Here is a 23439-nt window from a genome sequence, read left to right on the forward strand (position 1 = left end):
TTCTCATCCATCTCACTCAACTTGCAGGGCATCGGTGCTGATAACATTCATCATCACCCCTTCGATTTCCAGCTTCATATTCATCACTCTGTCCGACGCACTCTTCACCTCCAACATACTCTTGACATACTCTTCCTTCAGAATTACCCGTATGGTATTTCTCCTCCCATCCACACCATGGCAGAAGAGTTTAAACCCACCTCCGATGCTCCTGGCCTTACTCCACTTCTACCTGGTCTCTTGCACACACAGTATATCTACCTTCCTTCTCTTCATCATATCAGCCAGCTCTCTCCCTTTACCAGTCATAGTACCAACATTCAAAGTTCTGACTCTCACCTCCACACTCCTATCCTTCCTCCTCTCCCACTGCCCCTGGACATGCCTTCCCCTTCTCCCAACAGTAGCATAGTTTCCACCGGCCCCCTGCTGGCCAACAGTACCGGTGGCGGTCATTGGTAACCCGGGCCTCGGTATGGAAATCTGATTTATGATTGGCAGTTGATTTGGCAAACTTTTTATGCCAGATGCCCTTCCTGACGCAACCCTCCCCATTTATCCGGGCTTGGGGCCAGCACTATGAATGCACTTCCAAGTCTCTGAAAGTACACAACTGTAAAAAAAATGTTACAGGACTGAAGGACTTCCTGCTCTCAAGCGGAGAATTTTATAGATGTTCAGGATGTATGTTGTCAACTGCAAAAAGTTGTTTAGAAACATATGACTTCGCACCTGTTCAAAATTTTGACAAAATGCATGAAGAAATATGTTAATGTACCATGAGCGTTTTCAGTAAGGAGATATATTGGTTTTCAAGGCTTAAATGATTACCCCATTAAAATTTTAGCAAAGTGGCAAGTTTCTCAATACAGATGCGATAAATGGAAGTTTTGTTTTTTGTTGTTTTTTTTTCACTAACTGACACCTGGCAATCAAGCCTTTCCATGTTTCTTTTAACCACCTTCTCATAAGACATACAGGTGTTATAATAAATCTACATTGTTTACTGCACTGAAAAAACTGGGTTTTCCTACAGAATGAAAAATTTTAAAAAAATGCATGTAATAATGCAAGACTTTAGTTATTGCAAATTACTTTTTTCCTCATTGTAAAGAAACTTTGTAATAAAAATGGCAAACCTTATCACTGTTGACCATTTATTCCACAAAACATACAATGCAAAGCATGTGCCCTGTACAAGCCTTATTATGAAAATACTCATGCCAATTTTTTTTCAATTCATAATTGTAACATTGTTATGCTACTCAACCAGATCATCTTAGAAGATGAAGTTTCTTTGTTTTTAGAGTTTGCATTGCTAGTGTCAGTTTTTGTTCTGTTAGCTCATGTTTCCACCTTTGCTATATTATAAACATTAAGCATAATTAAAATATTTCAGTCTTATCTGGACTATATAAACATACTGGTATGAGAGTTGACACAAATAGACTCGGGTTCACTTCAAACTGTGTGTGAATTAAAACAGGTGTAAACCTGGCAGTGTTTTCCGTGTGCTACACACAGCGGTGTCAAGTGCAGCTGCTGGTTAAAGACACTAGAATATCAGATCTATTACCTGGCTGCTGGTACAGGCTTTTTCCTCACCACACAAGTCCAGTTGTGTTTCTTACATCCGTAATTCTAACTAATACCAGATACACAAATCCTTGACAACATCCATTTCGAGGAGGGGGGAGGGGGTTAGATTCATTTTCATTTGTTGCACAGCAGTTGTGGAGTCTTGCTCCTCTGGTCCTTTTTTGAAAACGAGTTAACAGAGGGATTGAAAGTGGAGGATTTTCTGCTCACTAAATGAGCAGGAGAGTCTTTGTGTAAAAAAAAAAAGAAAAAGAAAAATCCACAGCTCTGAAAGGTAGGCAGCAGGTGGTTCTGAAAATAACTTGACGAGACCCCTACAAAGGTTGGGTTACTGTTTGTACAATTCAAAAGACACCTTGGACTCTTCTCTTCCTCCCGTCCCGGTGAAGCACGGCAACGCCGATTGCTTCCTCAGTGCAACCTCCCTCCACTTCAAACGTCTTCATCACATAAATTATACACTGATCCTCAAATCTCATTAGTATATATTATGTTAAATGTTATACACATATTAATAAAAATATATACAAACCAAACTTTGCTTAATAAAACCACATACAGTATCACATCTGTACAAACTCAGAAAAAAGTGTTCACAAAAACGAGGCAGAAAAAAAAGGGAACGTTTTGGCAATTAAAAGCGGTAGCCTTGGTCTCTAGTTCACAAAAAATAAAAATAAAAAATAAAAACACAAATCAAGGAATTAAATACTGAACTCTGGAAATAAAAGAGCAAAGCTTGGAACTCAACGGAAGATCTTGTCTGTATTGGTCACGAGGAAAAAACCGATTCACTTTCCCAGAAATGGAGTGTTAACGGAAAAAACAGGGTTAAAATGGGTTAAGATAAGAGACTGTATGCAGAAGTATAAAGCCTGAGGATACATATACGGTATGCGACCAGAAACCAAGCTTAACTTTGAGACAAGAAATACCCTGCGGCTCACTGCGAGTACAACAACACCATCTCTTCCTTTAGTTTAGAGGAGGTCTGCTTCCAGAGACACGTGAAGGATGAAGGCCTTTATAACGGCTCTGACTTCAGCTCCTCAACCCTGCATTCCAGGTCGGCCACCTATAAGACAAGGAAAAATTTCATCTTTTTTATTTTTATTTGAGTAACAATTCAAAGGGTCCCCAAAATGTTACTGATCAACACCCCCAAATTTGAGACAGGGATCTTAAACCTCCATCAGACCCCATACATACACCGAGTTTTCTAGAGTAAATGTAGAACAAAGTTGAAGTTAGTACTTTCTTCACAAAAAATTTTTTTTTGGGGGGATGATTTTTTTCTCCTCAATTGTACCCGGCCAATTACCCCACTCTTCCAAGCCGTCCCAGTCACTGTTCCACCCTCTCTGCCGATCCAGGGAGGGCTGCAGACTACCATATGCCTCCTCCGATACATGTGGAGTCGCCAGCTGCTTCTTTTCATCTGACAGGAGTTTCGCCAGGGGGACGTAGCATGTGGGAGGATCACACCATTCCCTCCAGTTCCCCTCCTCCCCCGAACAGGCGCCCTGACCGACCAGAGGAGGCGCTAGTGCAGCGACCAGGACACATACCCACATCCGGCTTCCCACCCGCAGACACGGCCAATTGTGTCTGTAGGGACACCCAACCAAGCCGGAGGTAATACAGGGATTTGAACCGGCGATCCCCGTGTTGGTAAGCAACAGAATAGACCGCCACACTACCCGGATGCCCACTTTCTCCAAATTCTAAGTGTTCTAGCTATCGGCCCTTGGCGAGAAAACACAACACCCTGATCCCTCAGACAGGTATATCAGACAAGGGCACTGAGATATAACCATTTTTGAGGGTATGGGAGTTTGCAATCCCCAATTTCTGCTGTGTAACATTAAAAAAAAGCGGGTTACACTTTATTTTAGGGGGTCGGGAATTACCTAGTAATTTCCTAGTAATAAGGTGGTAATTATCACGTAATTCTTTTAGAAATAAGGTTGAAATTACCTTGTAATTTGGGTTAGGGTTAGCTGTAAAATTACCTGTATTAACTACCACCTTATTACTAGGAAATTACAAGGTAATTTTCGATCCCCTAAAATAAAGTGTTACCAAAAAGTGTAACAAACTATTTCCAGTGAACTCTGGAAATGAGTAATAGGTAATGTAATAGTCATATCAAAGCCCATCAGTACTCATCAGACATGTGATTCAACAGAGTGACATCAGTTCTGACAGTCATCCTGGCTGGCGTTTGTTCCCTTGCATGGTGATTTTTTTTTGTTTAGTTTGGGTATATGTGTTAGTTTGGGTATGCGTGTTCTTGTAGTTTTTGGATGTTTTTGTCTTTGTGTTGTACTGCTGTGGGCTGGGGGAAACGGCATTTCGTTTCATTTCATGGACGCAAGTGCATGAAGTGAAATGACAAATAAAGTGTTCCTGATTCCTGATCATCAAACCCAATAATATCCACTATGCCCTTTATAAAATTTGCTCTGCATTCAAAAGTGGACCTAGTGGTCACTGACCGAGAAATACCACACACTCTTTGTGTGTTTTTAATTAGAATGTATATAGGGTTGCTCAAGTACCTGATATTGTGTGCACAAGAGCTTATTTGCATTTTGAGTTTCACAAGGTTGAGGTTATAAATAACACTGGCGTAAGTTTTTAACCCAACCGCATTTCTTACGTCACATTTGATCAACTCTGATAATGGCACCAACAATCTTTTTCAGTTGGGCTATTTCTTGAAGAGAGTGAAACTGTAATTTATGATTCCTTTTAAAAAAATAAATATCAGGCTTATGAACTTGAATTGTTCTTGCTATCAGTTTTAAAATGACATCCGAGCAGGACACAGCGAGCCCTTAGCTGATACCCCCCGCAGCTGACCAGCCATGCAGCATATGAAAATAGCATATGTAAAGCGATAAACAATAATTTGATTTCCTCTCCTGGCTTGATCTACAGAACAACCTTCCTTTAACATCAAACTCTCATAACTAGGGCCGAAGCTACAAGTGCTTCCTAACTAATCGTGTTCCTGCAGGTCACCTTCATTACCTGCTCCTGGAGTTGCCCAGACTCTTCTTTGAGAAGGGAGGCCTCGGCCCCCTCTTGTGCACACCGCTGGGTCTCCTTCTTCAGGTACTCAATCTCTCTGCAAAAAGAAGCGGGTCATTGCCTCAGTTTGTTTATCCCAAATGTAATGCACAATAAACCCTATAACTTCTGTATTGTACTCATCAAGGCTTCTTACTTCTGCTGGTATTCCTTAATCAGGCGCTTTGCTTTGCTGTACTTTCGCTCCAGGGCTTGATACTGGGCCTGTGTCTCTTTCAGGTGCTCATCCACAGCCTGGCACAGACTCTGCGCCTCCATCCAGTAGCCCTCCAGCTTCTCCATGCGCTCCTTGTTCTCCTGTAGGGTCTGCTCCAGCTGGGCCTTATCCATACGCCAGCGCTGCTTCTCCTGCTCTGCATGGTGCAGCTGAACAGAAGCAATTGAGGCGTCAATTTCGGTAGAACACAGAGAGAGCTAAACACACTGTAAAGCCACATCAGACCACTTCGCATGTCTGCAAGTCAAAGCATTAAAAGATAATTCTCCTTTCCATAATTGTTGCCATTGTCTATATTGCTTATATGATATTTCACTCACTGGCTTCATTGTGGCGATTTTAGAGACGGGGGCGTCACTAGACAGTTTTACACTGGTGTCTTTTGGGGGCATTGGAACAAGAGCACCAAACATTATTCAACAAGCCATTTATCTAAACTACATATATGGAAGTGAAAATGACAGTAAAAGTTATTACCTAAAATGTCCATTACAATGATGCATCACATTGCTGAGCTACTTCCTGGTTCCTCTCTGAGGAATGAACCATCGTAGTGCCCACTGACTAACTACCTGGGCAGCACAATTGAGAAGTCATGGATAATGGGTGGTCATATACACAGTCTGACTGAGGCACTATGGTTTTTGTGTTGTTCTTGATTTTGAAACGACGGTTTGGGGTTTATGTTCAGTTGCCCCACTCTTGTGGGCCAATGTAAAAGTCAAGTCAAGTCAATTTTATTTGTATAGCCCAAAATCACAAGTTACAAATTTGCCTCAAGGGGCTTTACAACAACACAACATCCTGTCCATAAACCCTCACATCAGTTAAGGAGAAACTCCCTACAAGAAAACCTTTAAAAGCTGTGTCTAGTGGCTCTCCTGTGTCTAAAATCTCCACAAAGACACCAAGACGCTAATGAGTAAAATCATTACTGATATTCCAGATGGCACACACTAGAATAATAAGATCCAGGTTGTAAAAAAACAAAAACAAAAACAAAAAAACACAGATCGTTTAAAATACAAAGACACACACCTCAATCCCCACCTAACTCATTTTTGTTAAATTTATAGTTGTGACTTTTTTTTTTTTTTAAAACTTGACCAGGATCTCAATTACCCCGAAATGTAATCAGGTCATTTTGGGATGTTTCCTGAAACGTTTGTGTCATCTGCTGTAGCATTTCCCCCATGAAGTTGTCTGGCAGACAAACAAACCAACCGTACCAAAATAAATACCTTATCAGGGTGGAGTAACTAACCTTTCGTTTTAGCTGTTGGATCTCAGCCTGGGTCACGGCGTGCTTTATTTGGAGCTTAGGCAGAGGGAAGCATCACAGTGTTAGACACAGAGCTGGGTATTAGATACATTAAGTACAGACAACTTGATTAGACAGGCCATCTTCTAATTAAGGATGTCTCCGCTCACCTCTTTATACTTATGGGCCAGTTTCTCGGGGTCCGTCTCCAGGGGCGACATGTCCTCATTCTCTGCCAGGTCAAAGACTTCAATAGCACTGGGATAGGATGGACTGACCTCCTCATCTTCATCCTCCTCCTCATCTGTGCCATATTCACCAGCCTACAGAAACAGGAGGATGTGGATTTGAGAAAGGTAAATTTGCATTTTTGTTCAGCTAATAAGTTCTAGTGTTAGGAACAAACACAAGTGAATATAGGCAATAGGAGCAAGTGAGAATGGTCAGAAATCAGATGGTTTATGGGAATTATTAAAGTGACCTAAGAACTGTATCTTTGGTTTTGACATGACATCTCATGGACACTAGGTGGTGCAAAACTCAATGAATATAGTTTTTAATGGCACGTTAACGCTTTTCAAGAACCACCCATCAGGGCCTTTGCAGTGGGTGGTTCTTCATAGGGATAACTTCCTTTTCAGGAACATAATGAACCCTAAAATAGTTCCTGGCCTCACAGATTGCAAAACCAAAACTGAGGGGAGAAGTGTAGAGTAATACGACAGACCAGAGATTAATATTACAAAGGGTGCGCTAGGACACAGAATCTGATTCATCCTCTTTTGTCCTCATTTTAAGAAGTAAGCTTGCCATTCGATTACGCTGGCACAGGATGCTGGATTACAACACCGTAGTTCTGCCAGCAATCGCGACATGCCTCCACCAAAGGTCACTTCTGTCTTCACTGGTACACTACTTTTCCTAATAAAGGCGTGCAGACATGACACATGACAACAACAACAAAATGATTGATTTCCACTTTAGGGAACTGATGAACGAAAAGATCGAAGGGTTTCAATGTCTCTGAAGCTTTGTAGTGATCAGCTATGGCTGTTATGAAGGACTGTTTATCATGACCAACTGTGAACATGCAGCTTTTATCCAAAATACTTTGAATTACCATGACTACATACTCATTTCTTTTTGTTTAATTACTATAAATCCCCTAAATAATCCCTGAAGTTGGTGCCGTACATTGCAAGTGAACTATACAAGGCTGTGCAGACGTCATGCCATGTGTTTGCAATATATTTCCCTTCTTAAAAACTCACTGGTCTTAAACATTTTATTTATCCTGACACCTGACACTTACTACAGTGTTCGGTGGGGTACTTTTTGGGTCCCTTTCCACCCCCATCTTTACCTCGTGCGCTCACAACACAAGGAAATGTCCTGTTATGAAACCCAGATTCCTTCTCTGAGATTTCTGTCTGCATCAGGCGCCAGATTTTAGACTGGTGGTCCTATTTTTTTTTTTGGACTCCCCCCCCCCCTTTTTTTTTTCTTCCTCAATTGTATCCGGCCAATTACCCTACTCTTCTGGGCTGTCCACCCCCTCTACCGATCCCGGGAGAGCTGCAGACTACCACATGTCTCCTCCGATAGATGTGGATTTGCCAGCCACTTCATTTCACCTGACAGTGAGGAGTTTCGCCAGGGGGACGTAGCGCGTGGGAGAATCACGCTATTCCCCCCAGCCCCCCCCCCCCCCCAACAGGTGCCCAAACCGACCAGAGGAGGCGTTAGTGCAACGACCAGGACACACACCTACATCTGGCTTCCCACCCGCAGACATGGCCAGTTGTGTCTGTAGAGATGCCTGACCAAACTGGAGGTAATACGGGGATTTGATCCAGCGATCCCCATGTTGGTAGGCAACGGCGGTGGTCCTATTTTTATCTGGTATCTGGTAGTAGGCCCAAAACGTTAGAGATGCTAACCTCTTGTTCATCCATGTACTGGTTGTAGCGCTGCTCCATCATCTCTCTCTGCCAGCGTTCCTGCTCCAGGGTCTGCTGGATCAGCTGGGCCACCTCGCTCTGCTCTCCCGGCTTCTCCCGACCAATGACGAACCTGTACATAAGGCATCCCAGCAATCCGGCTCAGAGGGGATCGAAACAACAACCTTGGCACGGTGACAGATCTCAACAACATGTTTCGAGTAGCTACCGGTACTTGTGTATTAAGATTAAGTGTTACATCTGCAAGCTGGCAACACTATGTAGTTCGGTGATGACTGCTTTTCCTGTTTTGGTCGACTACTGAGAAACTTACACACACACACACACACACACACACACACACACACACACACACACACACACACACACACACACACACACACACACACACACACACACACACACACACACACACACACACACACACACACACACAGTCTTTGTAACGTTGTCATGGTAGAATGTATGCATATGCAGTGCCAGCTTTCTGGTGACTGAAAAATAGCTTCCTGTTTGCAGCTTGAAAAAAAAAAAGAAGAAGCCAGGACTGGCATCTGCTATGATTAAAATCAAAAGCTCTCAGCTCGGGCATTCTTTCTTCAGACTAAGTGACATTGAAAGGAATTAGCAATGCGAGATTTTCGTTTTTTTTGGGGTTTTTTTTTTCGTGATACGTATTACGACTTTAAAGAATAAAAAGGAATTACACGATGTCAGCAGATAAGTGCAGCTTGTAACTTTCAAAACTCTACCTGCAGTGAATTTGTTACTCCAGCGATATTCAGGGTGAGTTCAGAGGGGGGCACTTGACCGAGAAGTCATTCAATCATATGAAATTATATTATTTGTTAGCTGCCCTAGAATATTTTCTTTAAGCATAGTCATAAAACAGCAGATCTTGCTACATTTAATTTTTCATCAAGCCTAAGCATTCTAACCTAAATGACTGGCGGGCCCAGTTTGCCTTAAATTGCATCCTTTTCAATGGCACAGCTGCACATGTGGATTTTGTGAACGTCGATTGTGAAACAATATATTTGTTCAGCCCAACTCCTTTGGCTCATTGCACACTGTGTAAGCTATACGTTTCCAAACTGAGGCTCACAAATCTTGATCTAAATAAAACCACCATGGCAACATCGGTTATTGAGCCCGGAGCAAGTGCCTTTCAATTTCCCAGGCACTAATGGGTGATTAAATTTTCACAAACACACTGCCTCTCTCCATCTATTTGTCTGGCTGACATTTTCTTTAGCAGGCTTGAGCTCCAGTGTCCTTCCCAATCTCTGCATTGGATCCATAATGCATGAGTTATCTCCGAAGGGCTCTGATCTTCAACAAGTCACACAACACCAACAATTACCCCATAACGCTGACCACTACACTCTGAATTATGAATGAGCGCGGATGACAAAGGAGCACGTATGGAAGAGTCAACCCCACCAAAACTCAACAGAGCCTGGCTGGAAATAGCCCCCTGGCATTTCACAATGATATTTTTGATGCCGTCTACGTCTGTTGCTGATAATCATGTTGTCTGTGGCTCCATTGTGGAATCTCTGGCCTTTATTTATTTTTTTTTCCAGTATGTCTCCGAGAAGAGGTTTTCGGTCTCCAAGGGTGTAATCATGATCCTTTCTGACTCGAGATGTAAATCTACAGCCCGTGGTTATCTCAAAGGGGCAGGATGTGGTAAAATTGTCGAAAGAAAAAATGAATGTGGGTGTATTACAAGCGGAAGCTGAACATTTCCTCAAGCTACAGAGGAGTATTAAAGAAAACAAAACAGCTGACACGGTCAAAGCGAAGACTTGTGGCTTTCCCAACTACTCTGGGAAATGGGATGTAAAATCAAGTGGTCATTTCAGATTGTGACGGCGTTCAATGTCCGATAAGGGAAGAGTCTGTGTGATGGCAATGCGGTCATTAAAATTTAATTTCAGTATTGTCTCTTACTTCACAGTTCCTGAAGTGTTTCTGAGCACGGAGGCAGCAAAACTCTGGGTGACCCCAACCAGACTGGTCCCATCCACCTCCACGATTAAATCATTCACCTGGATCCTAGGACAGAAATTAAAAAAAATGGAGGTTAACTACAGGATTTAATACATTAGGTGTGGTATTTAGTCATCATCGCAATACTGGGTCACAAGAACAGCTTGCGTTGATCAGACATGGAAATGAGATAGTGGCAAGGTGCAGTATCTACTTCCTCCAGGTGACAGTAACATACAGGATGAGGTGGGGACTGGGACGCTGAGCCATGACGAATTTAATATCTCAGTGTTTCCCCGAATCACAATGTTGAAGCACAGTGATCAGATGCTGTAAAGGGGTTCAACTTCCACACCTCTGAAGGTTTGACAGTTTACTCAGGGAAGCAAACATGTCAATTTTTTAAGCTTTTATAACACGCTGAGCTTAAAATACATGCAATTTTGCTGTACATTTTCTTTGGATTATCGTAGGATTATTGCACATTTGCTGTAGATAAGAGGGGACAGAGACTTAAAATGTAACTTATATCGAATCACTTGTAATATCAGATCACAATATTTGTAGTATTGTGATTTCTGAAATATCGTGATATACTGAAGCACTAGAAAAATAGAGTTGTAATATCAAATTGGACAGTACCTGCCTATGCCCAGCCCTGAAAAAAACATTAAAATCTTCTGCAGGTTTACACCAGGCTAGTCAAAATCTGTTGCAAATATAAGTAATTGCATATGAATGTGTACTACTTATTGCTAACGTTACCCATGAAACACGCATGGTTATGTCTCGGATAATCATGGCACGTCTACAGTTTACCTGGTTGCAGGTTTTTTTTTTCTCCCCAATTAATTTGCCGTTCAACTGATTCCCAATGCGTAAAGTAAAGTGCAGTTACCGGCCTCGGGAGAGAGTAATCCTCATCAACACTTTCTTTTTACATGATGAGTGAATACCGAACTAAGAAAATCTGGCATGAGTCAACCCGAGCATTGCTAAAGTTTCAGATGTGGCAGCCCTCGTCAGTACATACCTGCCGTCCCTGTGCGCGGCTCCTCCATCCGTGACTGTTTTAACAAATATGCCCAGCTTCTCCAGGCCCATGTCCGCCCCCGCCCCCATCCCGATGATACTGATGCCCAAGCCGTCTCCATCTGCAAGGGAATTGGATGGGCACAAATCAAAATACAGACTTTCAACATAATCCGATAAAGATAACGAAAACATAATTCTGTCCATTATTTTTCTATATTCCATCCTGACCCTGTAAGCCAAAAATGCAACTGAGTGGGCTGCTACGGAGTTTGCAATGTGTTTTGATTTGAACTCGATCTATGTTTGAATGAAATTTATAGGTGATCATCATCATCATTATCAGTTCCGTAACCTTTTTTGAGGTCGTAGGAGCACAGCTGATGCCTCAACAGGTTGAGTCATCATTGTGTTTTGGTAGGGGGAGTACCTGGTGGTCCCTATCTCCTCTCCAGGTATGGATGGCTGTTGATTCACAGAGGAACTCCTCCGCCCTTTGACAGGTTTGGTTTTTAGTCCTGCTGGGCGTCCACACCCCCTCCTCACAACAACCCAAGGGTTGAAGTGGGGGTGCCGGTTTAGTCGCCGACAACCCAACGGTTGCAGTTTAACCTCGTACCTAGGACATCGCCTAAAATGTCCTGGGTACGACATACATTTTAATTTTTGTTATTTTAACTTTGTCAGAATAAACGGCGATTGCCTCCAAAGATATCCTGGTCTGGGCCAATTCTTCAAACACAATGCATGCGAGACGCCACCGGTTACACTTGGTAACCAAATGTAACGGTGGCGTCTCTTGGTTGTGGTGTCTCTTGGTTGTGTTTGAAGCCCAGACCAGGATATTTTGGAGGCAATCTCCGTTTATTCTGACAAAGTTGAAATAACAAAAATCAAAATCTTCCGGTCAAAAGTAACACGTGCTCTTCAGCCCCTCTCGCATGTATAACACAAAAAGCCCGCAATTAAGGCGGGCGGCATAATTTATAGAGGGGAACCCACGGAGGTGACCGTGGGGGAACGTACTAGGTGATCGCTAAAATGCAAATACTCCTTATATGAAAAACTGTTATGGGCAAAGTATTAATTCAGAAGATTGTAACTATATGTGTATGTGCCACGCTGTTTTAAAATGTGGAAGAATTAAACTAAATTATGACGAAAGCCACTTTATTTGACACTGTATTCTTACAACGAATTGTATTCTTACAATGAATGTCTTCTGCGTTTAACCCGTCCTATTGTATAGCAGCAGTGAGCAGCTGCAGCGCCCAGGGACCAACTCCAGTTCTTCTTTCCACTGCCTTGCTCAGGGGCACGGACAGGAGTATTAACCCTAACATTATGACTTACTCTTTGGTTATTTCTGCATTACCTTTAAGCAATGGGGGCAGTTTTTAAGGGCGGCACCACACAGCCACCAAAGTTAAATGTAAGACAGATGACAGGCCAGAGGCTGACTAAATGACACGAGTTATATCCCAACATAATATACATTCGATTTGAGGATAAAAGAAAGAATAAAACACTGGACATTTCTTGGTGCTTCATCAAGAAATGTCCTGTCGGTGTCGCTTTGTGCCCTAGAATTTGTTGTAGTCTTTCTAAAAGACGGTGTAATCTTTCTGCAGGTATCTCATTTTACAGAGTGTTGTTTTAATTACTGTATTTTAGAAAAGGTGCCCAGTTAAGAATGCAGGTTCACTGAGACAATGAAATGCTCTGAGGACTCTACAACGGTGAACACTGAGATTCTTGGTTGCAACTCAGTTAAATGTGCATTTTTTCTTGTAAATAATGCCAATTGGGTAAAATTAATTATGAATACTAAATCAAATCACATCCCATTTTAACTTCTTGTTTCTAAGACCACTCATAGTATCAGTACAATGCACATGCATTGTGATACCATGTATGTAATAACACCGTATATACGGACATGCACAAAACACCTAAATCGTGTACACCTGGAGACATTTCTGAATATCCGTCTTCTCATCGGTACACAGGATGCTGCGAATGGCTAAAGATGAATACCACATGCAGATCTGCCACAACATGTAAATCTAGGTTTCATATTTAGTTTAATATCTGGGATATTAGCTTCAATAGACTTGTTTGTTTTTGTAATTTGTAGGATTCTGTTATTTTCAGTCAATTCCACTTGTATCATTATTTGTCTGTGTGTTAATTCCCTGCTGCAGTGACCCAGTTTCCCCACGGGAATCATTAAAGTTTAATCTAATCTTCACTAAATATAGAGGTAATGGTCACATATGGCATGCTGTTTAATATGCCCTGTACACAATTTTATATATAGCTTTCTATAAATATATTGATGCACCGTCATGTTAGAGGAATGATGTGAGAGAAGGAAAGCTTGCACTCTTTCACTCACTTTCTTTCTTTCTTTCTTTTTTTGCCTTGTAGAAATCATGCCAGCAGTGGAGAGGGCAACCAAAGACCTTTTAAGGGGAGACTGAGTCCAGACCAAGTCCAGATCAAGTCCAGACCAAATTCAGACCAAGTCCAGACCAAATCCAGACCGAGTCCAAATCGAGTCCAGACCGAGTCCAGACCAAGTCTTTTGAGGAGCAAGTCTAAGTCAAGTCCCAAACTGAAGATGTTAAGGTGTCGAGTCCAATTCAAGTCAAGTCAATTTTATTTGTATAGCCCAATATAGCAATTTGCATAAAAATAAATAAATAAATAATTGGGCCAAAACTTAAGTGAAGACTGACACCAGTGCAGTGAAGTAAGTCCAATTAAACACTATGTAACTGTACCAGTTTCACTACACTATAACCGGCTTTAGGCTTTTTTTTGTTTGTTTTCCTCTGTAAAGGAAGGAATATTTCAGATTTCAATTCTTTTTAACATTTCAAAGACATAAATTAAAAATAACAATAAAAAGAGACACATAAGACTAGACTGCACTTAATTGATCTCCACGGGCTTGATGTTCATTTGAAAAAAAAAAAAGAAATTTAAGTCACGTACTTGACCAGTCTTGAAAAATTATCACAAGTCTGCGACATTTGACACCAAATCAAGTTTGAGTCATTATGCTGTGAATTCTGAGATGAAACTGAGACTTTCAAAATGCAGATTCAAGACTGAGTCCCCACTGGAGTATTAACAACTCTAGTCACCACTATGTAATTAACAACAATATGCACTATACTAACTTTTCTGTGACTTCCTATAACCTATTTGGAATTTACTGTTGTCACCCATCTGGTTCCCCTAAGGGCTCAAAATGAATGCCAATTATGAAATACAAACATAATTAGAGCCACACCGTATGAATACAGCTTTGGAGTGCTAGATACTTGATGGGTATAGGCTAGAACTGGTAAGAAGACTACATAGTTCAAGTTGGTAGAAAGTGGGAATTGAAGACTGGTTGGAAGTTAGGTTGGGGGGTTGGTACCTTTCTCCAGCTCCACGGGGAACAGGTCCAGCCTCTCCACCCTTTTCTCCAACTCATACTCAGCAGATGCTGCCATGGGATCCACATCTTCATTACGCCTGTCATAGTCTTCATTAGGATAGGTGGCAAACACCTGCAGGGAAGAACAGACAGATTAAACCACGACAGGAATTACAGGAAACTACAGCGCTGTTTGATTGAAATGTTAATTGTTGAAACTTCAGACTATTGGAAGTGATGCAAAAATTATTTCAGTTTTATGTGTTATATTTATATTCAATACAGCTGTTTGAATTTCCTTCTGAACTGGGGCACTGTGATCCTTTGCAATGCAAAATGGACTGAATGGTGTCTTTTGGAATATATATGCAGTTATAGCAAACATTTTAAATACACTTTTGTCAAGTGTTTTGTTGTTTTTTGCAAGTTAATTCCACTTGTTTCATGGCGCTCCACTGTTGAAGACTGTGCAGCACTGCTCAGTTTTCAGAATTGCACAATAAACCACGTCAAGGTGGATAAAATGTACATATTGAAAGATTTAATGAATTCCAGAGTAAAGAGTGATCATCACTGGAACAAATCCCAGGATAACGCGATGTGTACTAAGGAAAAGAGGTTTAATCAAAATTCTTGCGATTTACAGAGCTGAATGTTGCATAGCACCAGTCAATCAGGGGTCATAGAGATGACAGCTGGTGAGATAGGCTAACTGGAAAAATGGATGATGGTAAGGAAATAACTGACCACCACTACGAATACAGACTTAATGCAATTTACATTTTAAACCCATTTCAAACAAGATAGCCACAGCATTTCCTCAGAGCCCCTCTTGGTGTATCATTTTACGGTGGTAATGTAACTCAAACACAGTGGGAAAATCAATCCCAACTGCTGAAGTTGCTCTCGTGAAGCCAGAGGCCCGAACTCAGGGCTGAGCTTCCCACATTTGCTTGAGTCTGACAGCATGACAGTTTGCATAACCACCTCCAGCATGCTAATGGAGGGCTTTTGCAGCTGCTATTCTCGGGCCTCACACACAACAAACACACACAACGCGCACGCACACACACACACAGCGACAAACATTGAGTTGGCTGAATCTTAAAAGCCTCAATCCTGGTCTTCCAAGGTGATTATGCATGCACCACCTTGCACACACCACTAGCCACAGCCACACTCCAATCCATCGCTGGACCTTCTTCTTTTTTTTCTCTTTTTTTTTTTACGCACATTCTGTGATTTCTTTCATTGCTAAAGTTTTTTACCCATGATCCTTTGCACCCGCTGCTGCAACACTTCAGCGTTCTGTAAATAACTCTTTGTTTGGACTTTGCTTTTTCCTTGTATCCCTTTTCTTTTTAGTCTCTGTATGTCTTTTTGTCCGGCCATGTTACGCAGTAGCATCCCGATGTTTTAAAGCTCCCATCCAGTCACATGGCCCCCATCGCCCTAGCAACCCCACAGTGAAGTGCTTGTCAGTTTTGACAGTGCCTTTGCAATTCAACCAACCCCTCCCCTGAGAGATTTATACCGTATCATTGTATTTTCATGCATCATTGAACACTGTATAAGCGTCTGCTGCTACATTTAAGCTCGCTTTGCCTATGTAGAATAAAGGGATTCCAAATGTTATGGCCTTCAGCCAAGCCTCCACTGTACTTTCACACGCATGATGACACATCTGTCATATTGCTATCGGAGTCGGGACTTTACATCAACTCCAAAATATTGTGGCACAAAGATAAGATTTTGGCTCCCGGCTGAGTCCAAACCGAGACTAGAGTGAATGAATATAGTGGAAAAATTAGACATCTTACGCCACGAGAAAGGTTCTTTCGCAAACTATTAGGGTTTTGTTGAGACTGAGTGCTGGTATTATGATTTGAACTGCAGCTGCGCTTAACATTATGAATTGAGGAAAGTGGCCTAAACAGGAGCTGACCCCAGGCCTGCTGCAGATGACCAATGCTGTGGGTTTGGCACTGAGGCCTAATGGTTTCTGATTTAGGTTACCTTTGTATTTAGATGGATTATCAGAATGTGGATTAAAGGCACACAAAATACACTGTGTGCCTCCGATGGCTACTAAGTAACAGGGGATGAAACAACAACACAGCGCCGCGAGCTAGTCTTTCCGCCGCGCTCCACTCACGTGGCACCACTTCGCTCCTTGTGTTTAAAGATCAAGAGGCCACAGCTGGTGACTCCTGGTGCCCTCCTTTTACACCCACGCTACTTTGGAGGATCAAACGGGGTTCGGTTAACGTGGCACTCGAAAAACCTCCACAATTCGGATGTGTGTCGTGACCTGCTGCCCGGGGGCGAGTTTAAAACCGGCAGCCGCAGCGTAGACTTCAGTCACGCACTCATTGCCACACACCATGGGGCACTTTCGCTTCCCAAGGAAGATTCTCCCTTTGCCTATGTGGGATGATCCCACGCAGGGCAGACAGTCTAATAGGATCCTGTGTGATGACCCTCCCCCAACCCCACTCCAACCCCTCTCTGCTTTGCACTGTATGCCTTTGCAAAAAGAGATGGACTCCCAGAGCGAGCGAGGTGACCGGGTAGTCAATGAGAGCCGTGCGCCTTTCCCCCTTTACAAGACAAACATCGGGATTAAGGCAGGGGGCTGGGCAGGGCTGGGGGAGGACTCTGCTCCAGTTGTGGTAGATAGTAGGTCACAGTAGCTAACAGATGGCCAGGAAACTCCCTCCCTCCCTCCCTTGCTCCACTACCAGCCGCCTGGGATGTCCTACAAAAGCTCTACGGACAGCGAGCTACAGTAGTTAACCAGCTAACAGTTTGTGGTCGTGTCTAAAAAGAGCACTCGCTTGGGATTGTAAAAGGAATTAAAAGCAGCCCGTAAGTGACAGGCACTGTCTGTACAATGCAGTTGTCGTGCCTGAAGGATGGCTAAATGACAGGGTTGGTCCCAAGGCCTCTGCCCTCCTACAGTGAGTTTGCACCATAATGGTCTCTGGCTGGGAGGGAGTTGGTACCCTTGGGGCAGTGTGGTAACTAGCTGGTTGTTACAGCGTTTCACTAACCCTCCTCCCATCCTAAACACCAGCCTGTCAGCTGCCCTCTACCTCTCCTTCTTGATTCTCCCAAAAAAAATACAGCTCTAATTTTAGAAAGCGTCAATAGAAAGTGTGGAGGTGGAGCCGCTGGGTTTTTCACAACGGATATAGTGGGTTTCCACACTGTCTCTCCGCATGGCAACCAGCTTCCCGTCATTTCTATGATCTATTCTGCTCATGAGGTCATTTTTGCTCATAGGGCTTTTGTGTTTGTTTTTCTGTTGTTTTTGTTTTAACATGCAAATATGTTCCGGTTTGACTACTTCCTTTTTTTTACAACTTCCTCTTTAATGTTTAACTAATTAACCAAATTATCATCCTTCTTGCGAGATCTCTGAAATGGCTGGCTCTGCTGTCTGAGTGGCTCGTCGTCCTCGATATCTGCTTCAATTAGCCTACTATTCTGACATATAGGGTATTCGTGTTAGTCTTTGTGTGACGCTTGATTAAATACCATCAGCTGGTTGAACATTCAGAGAGTGAAAGTAGTCCTAATCATCACAGGTTTGCCCCTTCACAAACAGCCCCGCTAAAAGCTTGACCAACCAACACCATGCGTGCTAAAAAGGTCCGGGCCAGAAGTGGCAGGTAATTGCTTCCAAATCCTCCAAAAATTGGGGGTTAATCCAGATCCCAGATGTGCACCATGCAGCACTTAGACATAAAATTGGGATGTGGCCCTGGATTGCTCTCTCTAGCCAATAAAATGGCTAGGGTGGCTTCGTCATAGCCAGCACTTGCACGAAGCCAGGGCATGTCAATTTTGGCAGGCCAGACCTGGACAGGAGTCACTTAAGCTTAGTGCCGACACTGGGGACAGGCACAGCAGGATGAGAAAAAAGTCGTTCGCAGAGCTGAATAATGCAGTGTGGAAGGATGGGATATGTATGAATAACAGAGCATATAGAAATATGAAGGTATATATGAATAACATGTATGGCGGTATGTACAAATAATGCAAGTTACTGTACGAAAGGGAGACAGAAACTAAAGACGCTTGAGGAAGTAAGGAGGACGTCAGACGACATTAGTACGCCACGTCTTTGCAACCTCACAAAACCACCACCAGACGAGAGGAAGTAGTGTCTCGCATTTAATTTAGTCTGACAAGATGATGACAGATTAGACAGACAATTGAGAAAACCACTCATCGCTCAGACATTATAAGTGAGTCATTATGTAACCTGGTTTGTCGCAGTAACCTGAGCGAGCGGGAACATCACACAAATACTTCTACCCACCACCGCTGCAGGACTGAGAAGTGGGGCAGAGTGACCTTGCTGATAATCTGTCTGGTCTCTCCACACACCCTCCCTGTGGATAATGTATGAAATATGGCTGGCCCTGCGAGTTAAATTAATTGACAGTTTCGGGATACCTTGACATGCGGTGATGCATTACCCCTGCCCGTGCAGCGCCTCATTGGCTGACCTGAGTTGTACACTATGGACACAATTAACAGTTATTTTCATAATCGACTGCTCTATCAATTATTTTTTCGATGAATCATTTACTCTGTTAAAAGTCAGAAACACTGATGACTGCCATCTTAAATTTCCAGAGTAGTAGTAGTAGTCTGGCCAACAACCAAAAGAAAACCCCTCAAGTATTCATTTCACAATGATAAAAATCAGAGTAAGGCAAGCAAATCTCAGCTTTCATTAGACTGCAACCAGTGCGTTGTAATTTTCTGTCGATCAACCAATCGATTGATTGACCACTGTAAACACAGCCAACCAAACGTTACACAGTTGTAAGTCTCTTAATTTGCATTTTGCAGCAATATCCTTTAGGAATGTAAATCCTTCCTCTGCAGGATGCACTGTTTGTCAATATTCAATAGGCTCATTTTTTTACTATAAAATCGGAACGGCTTTTATTTGTTGTAATGATATGGTGCAAACAAATTATATGGGGTCCGTGCCTAAGCTGGCTGCACTGTTGTGTTTTAAGAGTTGCGTAGGCAGCAGAAGCCAGCGAGAGAGAGAGAGTGAGAGGGCGAGACAGAGCAAGAGAGAGAGCAAGAGAAAATAAGAGGAAGAGGTCAGGTGGCGAATACGGCACATGATTTTCTAAGTTACAGAAGAAGAAGAAGAAAAAAGAACATTTCTAGTTTGGTGGGTCCATGGCCCAACTCTGGTACTTATCTTAGTGGTTTTGATACGCAACGAAAAGGCGAACAATTAAAAAGCATGATGAAGTAGGAGACGAGGCGAGACACAGTCAAGTGCAGTAAAGCCAATATAAACAGTCCTACCAGATAAATAAGACATTAAAAGTAGCTTCCTGTGTTCAACTACAGCAGGCGAGGAGCGGCAGGTCTGTGACAGCCACAATGCTGCTATTTCTTAACAGTGGGAGACCAGCGACAAAGAGAGAGGAGAGGAGGACGAAGAAAAAAAAAGTGGGAGTGAAAGAAAGAGGGTGTTAGAAGGAGGGAACAAAGCAGGCAGTGTGAACTCTTGCCTGAGCAGCAGCAAAGCCATTTGTGCCAGTTTGAGAGACATGGTAGGGTGGGGGCTTCGGTGCTCATGGGGTGCAAAGGGAGATACGTTTGCCACGGATTCTCTGAATCAACACCACCACCACAACAACAAGCCCCAACTGTGGCCAAGAGCCGAGTTGTTACACAGAGGGGAAAATATGCACTAAAAATGGCCAGCCTGCTCGGCACTTCCTGTTTGGAAGCGAGAGCAAGTGACACTGTGTGACTTGTGAAATGGCAGTTGTACAGAGGCGTGACATTAGAGCAATATAATGAAAGCCCTCCCATCTGACCTAGCGCCCCCTTTACTGCTATGTATGCCCGCATCAATCTCCATAACAAAGGATACACTGATACAGTGCGAAGGCCTCGGGTGTGAGGTTATTCTCTGGTGACAGCTACTGTAGGACACATTGTGGTAGGGGTCACAACCAAATACTGCATCGAGGATTATGAGTTGTCACTTTTTCGCCACACCACGCATATGGCTCACTCCTAACGCCCACCTTTGATCTGGCGGAGGAGACCCTGTTGCCAAAAATGTGTTCTCTTTTTTCCATTTTGAACGTGCACCGAACATAAGCCGTGGGTTCTTCAGCATGGCTAAAATAATTTTCCTCAAAGCATGTCAGTTTTGGGAAATATGGTTGGCTGGCCAGCGTGCATATTTCTTGCGTGCAGAGATGTAGAGAGGGAGCAAGAGTAAATTTCAACTTGAATGGTTATGATACGGGCCAGGGAGCCCTTAGTCACTGAAATGGCTTGCTGGATGAGGGAATGTATGTGATGTAAAGAGTCCGGGCCCACTTTAGTTGGCAGAGATTCTCAAAGCCCAAGACCTTGAGGCAGTGCAGAGGATATGATGCTCCTCTCTGGAACCCCCCCCCCACACACACACACACACACACTCCAGACACCGAGACACACTTTGAATCAATTCCACCTCCATCTCCTCTTCACTTCTCATCTTCCCCCATCCGAACTGGTCCATCAGCGAATAACACGATCATTCCCCCTTCTTCTCCCTCACCTCTCTCTCCCGCTCTGTCTCATAAACACACACACACACACATTCTCATTCCTCATTAGGCCAAGCGCATCACCCCGTGCACCACAAGCTGTCTGCTGGCCTTTAATTGGCCTAGGCAGAGTATCCACTTGTCACAATACAAAAAACAAGGCTAATTAACCAGGCCTCTTTGTTCGTCCCCTCACCACTATTTACAAAGAGGCAGCTCCCAATGCATTTCAGGTTAGTGTCTATACAACAGCTCTTACAGGGCCACATGAACTGTACAGTGAAAATAAAGGCCCTTCCGTTAACACCCAGCTACTCTAGAGCATGGACATGGGTGGTGTGCAGAGACCAGTGCTGATACAAGGTAAAATCAAAATGGAGTCAGCAACATTGTGAAACTGGCAGAAGCATGGCGTGAGTGAGATGAAAACTGCTTATGACCATATCATGGTGCTTACACATCATGAACGTAAATCCCTTGTTCTCACTGCACCATAGACACACACATGCAAAAACACAGAGGATGCAAGAGAGAAAGAGAAAAAAAACCTATGCATATCTGAATCTGACCTACTTAATCAAACACTCTTTAATTAAAGCAATGGAGGAGCACATTCGCATGCCATTAAAGCAAAACTGTCAGTGTTATCTGTCAGTGTATTGGAAATTATAATGCAAAGTCTGTTTTCCCTGAGACAAATAATCTCACCTTGATGGGCTCAGTGCTGAAGCGAATCTTCCGAGAGGGGGGTGGGTCCTCCTCCACAGGTAGCCCAGATACCTCTATGCAGCTGGACTCAGGCTCATAGCGGTCATCCTCCTCCTCATCCTCCTCTTCATCCACCTGGCTTCCTTCAAAGTCTTCGCCCACTGCACTGTAGGTACTGATATCCACAGACTCTCGCCCCGACTGCTCTTCTGTTCGAGTCCTCTCTTCCTCCTCTGTTTCTCTCTTGGCCAGCATCTCGCCTTCCTGCCAGCCCATTTCATTGCCAGTACCTTTTGGAGAGCTTGTGTGCTCCTTCTCAGCAGTGGCGCCCCTATTCTCAAGAAAGACATGGTTGTCACCTTGCACTTGTGTGCCGCTGGGTCCCTTGTCGCCAAAACACTTTTCGGGATTCACCTCGGCTTTGGCCTCTACACCGGCATCCGAAACAGTTTTTCCCCTCTGCCCTTTTGCTTCCAGCACAGCGCTGGAGAGTTCAGTTGTTGAGGCGCCCTGCTCCCCATTTTGGCTGCCGTTCAGGACTTCAGAAAGAGGAGTCCCCTTGCCCCTGGGGCCCCGGAGAGGCCCGTCTTGGTCCCTCTGGCCACGAATGTCTTCCTCCAGGCTGCCTGTCGGAAAGCTCCTCACCCTCTTGGTGATGATTTTGGAGTTCAACACCCCAACTTTGGTGCTGATGCCCCGGGATGGGAGCGGCGGAGTGGAGGAGAGGCGGTGGAGGTTGTTGCGCAGCTCGGCGGCTCTTTCGAAGACAGCACTCAGCTGGCTGACCGTTGGCGATACAGCCTCGCTGGTGTCCAGACTGTCCAGGGACTCTGTGCTGCCATTGAAGCGGGCCACAACATCCAACCTGCCATCCTGGAAGCCTGAGGCCTTGTCCGTCTTCAGCAAAACCCTGGTGGTGGCCAGTTTCTCCTGATGCTGTTTTTCCTGGTGCTGCTCAAAAATCCTGCGGGTCTCCTGCAGTTTGGAGTAGCTGGGCGAGGAGGCCCGCTGGTGCCCGTTTTCCGCTTTGGGGTCAAACTTGTTCACCCGCTCAGACACCGTGGACCCTAATTTGAGGAGTGCGCTGTGGTCCACGTTCTCGTTCAGACTGCCAGCTCTGGGCAGGGACAGACGCACCGATTTGTCGGCGCTGTTGGCGTTACCATCCTCCCCCTCCGCATCGGTCGGGGGTGTGCTTTGCATCTGCTGGAACATGTTCTTGATACGGTGCACGTTGGAGCCGTACCGGCGGCCCCGCGGGCCCTCCTGCAAGTCCCCGTTGGCGGCACTGTCTTTGACGGGCTTCAGGGCCTGCATCCCCGCCTCGTAGGCGCTTCTGTGCGGCGACGGGCTCCTGAGGGTCGAGCCGGAGCCGGCGCTCTTGGATGTAGATTCGGTCTTCATCATGGTCGGTCAGCGGATGCTCAGCAACGACATGTCTCCCTTTCTCCCCTTTTTGTTTTCCGTGCAAATCGGCGTCGCCCGCCGACAGTCGATCCGCGAGCGAGGTGGCGTCCAGATAAAAAGAAGGGGCAGATGGAGGGACG

The 23439-nt window shown here is 44.0% G+C and overlaps 1 protein-coding gene across 1 annotated transcript; it reads right to left on the reverse strand.

Moving 5' to 3' along the window:
* Positions 1–1149: 1149 nt before the first annotated feature.
* Positions 1150–23330, reverse strand: ppp1r9bb (protein phosphatase 1, regulatory subunit 9Bb). The gene is made up of 10 exons (XM_056297066.1): positions 21893–23330; positions 14595–14727; positions 11163–11283; positions 10091–10195; positions 8114–8246; positions 6344–6496; positions 6177–6230; positions 4832–5061; positions 4636–4732; positions 1150–2674 (listed from the first exon to the last, which is right to left on the reverse strand). The coding sequence occupies exons 1-10, from the start codon at positions 23297–23299 to the stop codon at positions 2624–2626; spliced, it is 2484 nt and encodes an 827-aa protein (XP_056153041.1). The 5' UTR covers positions 23300–23330; the 3' UTR covers positions 1150–2623.
* Between the last annotated feature and the right edge of the window lie 109 nt (positions 23331–23439).

The sequence above is a fragment of the Lampris incognitus genome, chromosome 17, assembly GCF_029633865.1.
Source record: "Lampris incognitus isolate fLamInc1 chromosome 17, fLamInc1.hap2, whole genome shotgun sequence".
NCBI lineage: Eukaryota > Metazoa > Chordata > Actinopteri > Lampriformes > Lampridae > Lampris > Lampris incognitus.

What these genes read in the sequence shown, in the direction of transcription:
- ppp1r9bb (XM_056297066.1), bottom strand. Translation starts at nt 23,299, where the DNA reads ATGATGAAGACCGAATCTACATCCAAGAGCGCCGGCTCCGGCTCGACC. An exon ending in AGTACATGGATGAACAAGAG is followed by an intron (nt 6,497 to 8,113) that starts GTTAGCATCTCT and finishes CTGTTTCTGTAG; the next exon opens with GCTGGTGAATATGGCACAGA. An exon ending in ATTAAGGAATACCAGCAGAA is followed by an intron (nt 4,733 to 4,831) that starts GTAAGAAGCCTT and finishes TTCTTTTTGCAG; the next exon opens with AGAGATTGAGTACCTGAAGA.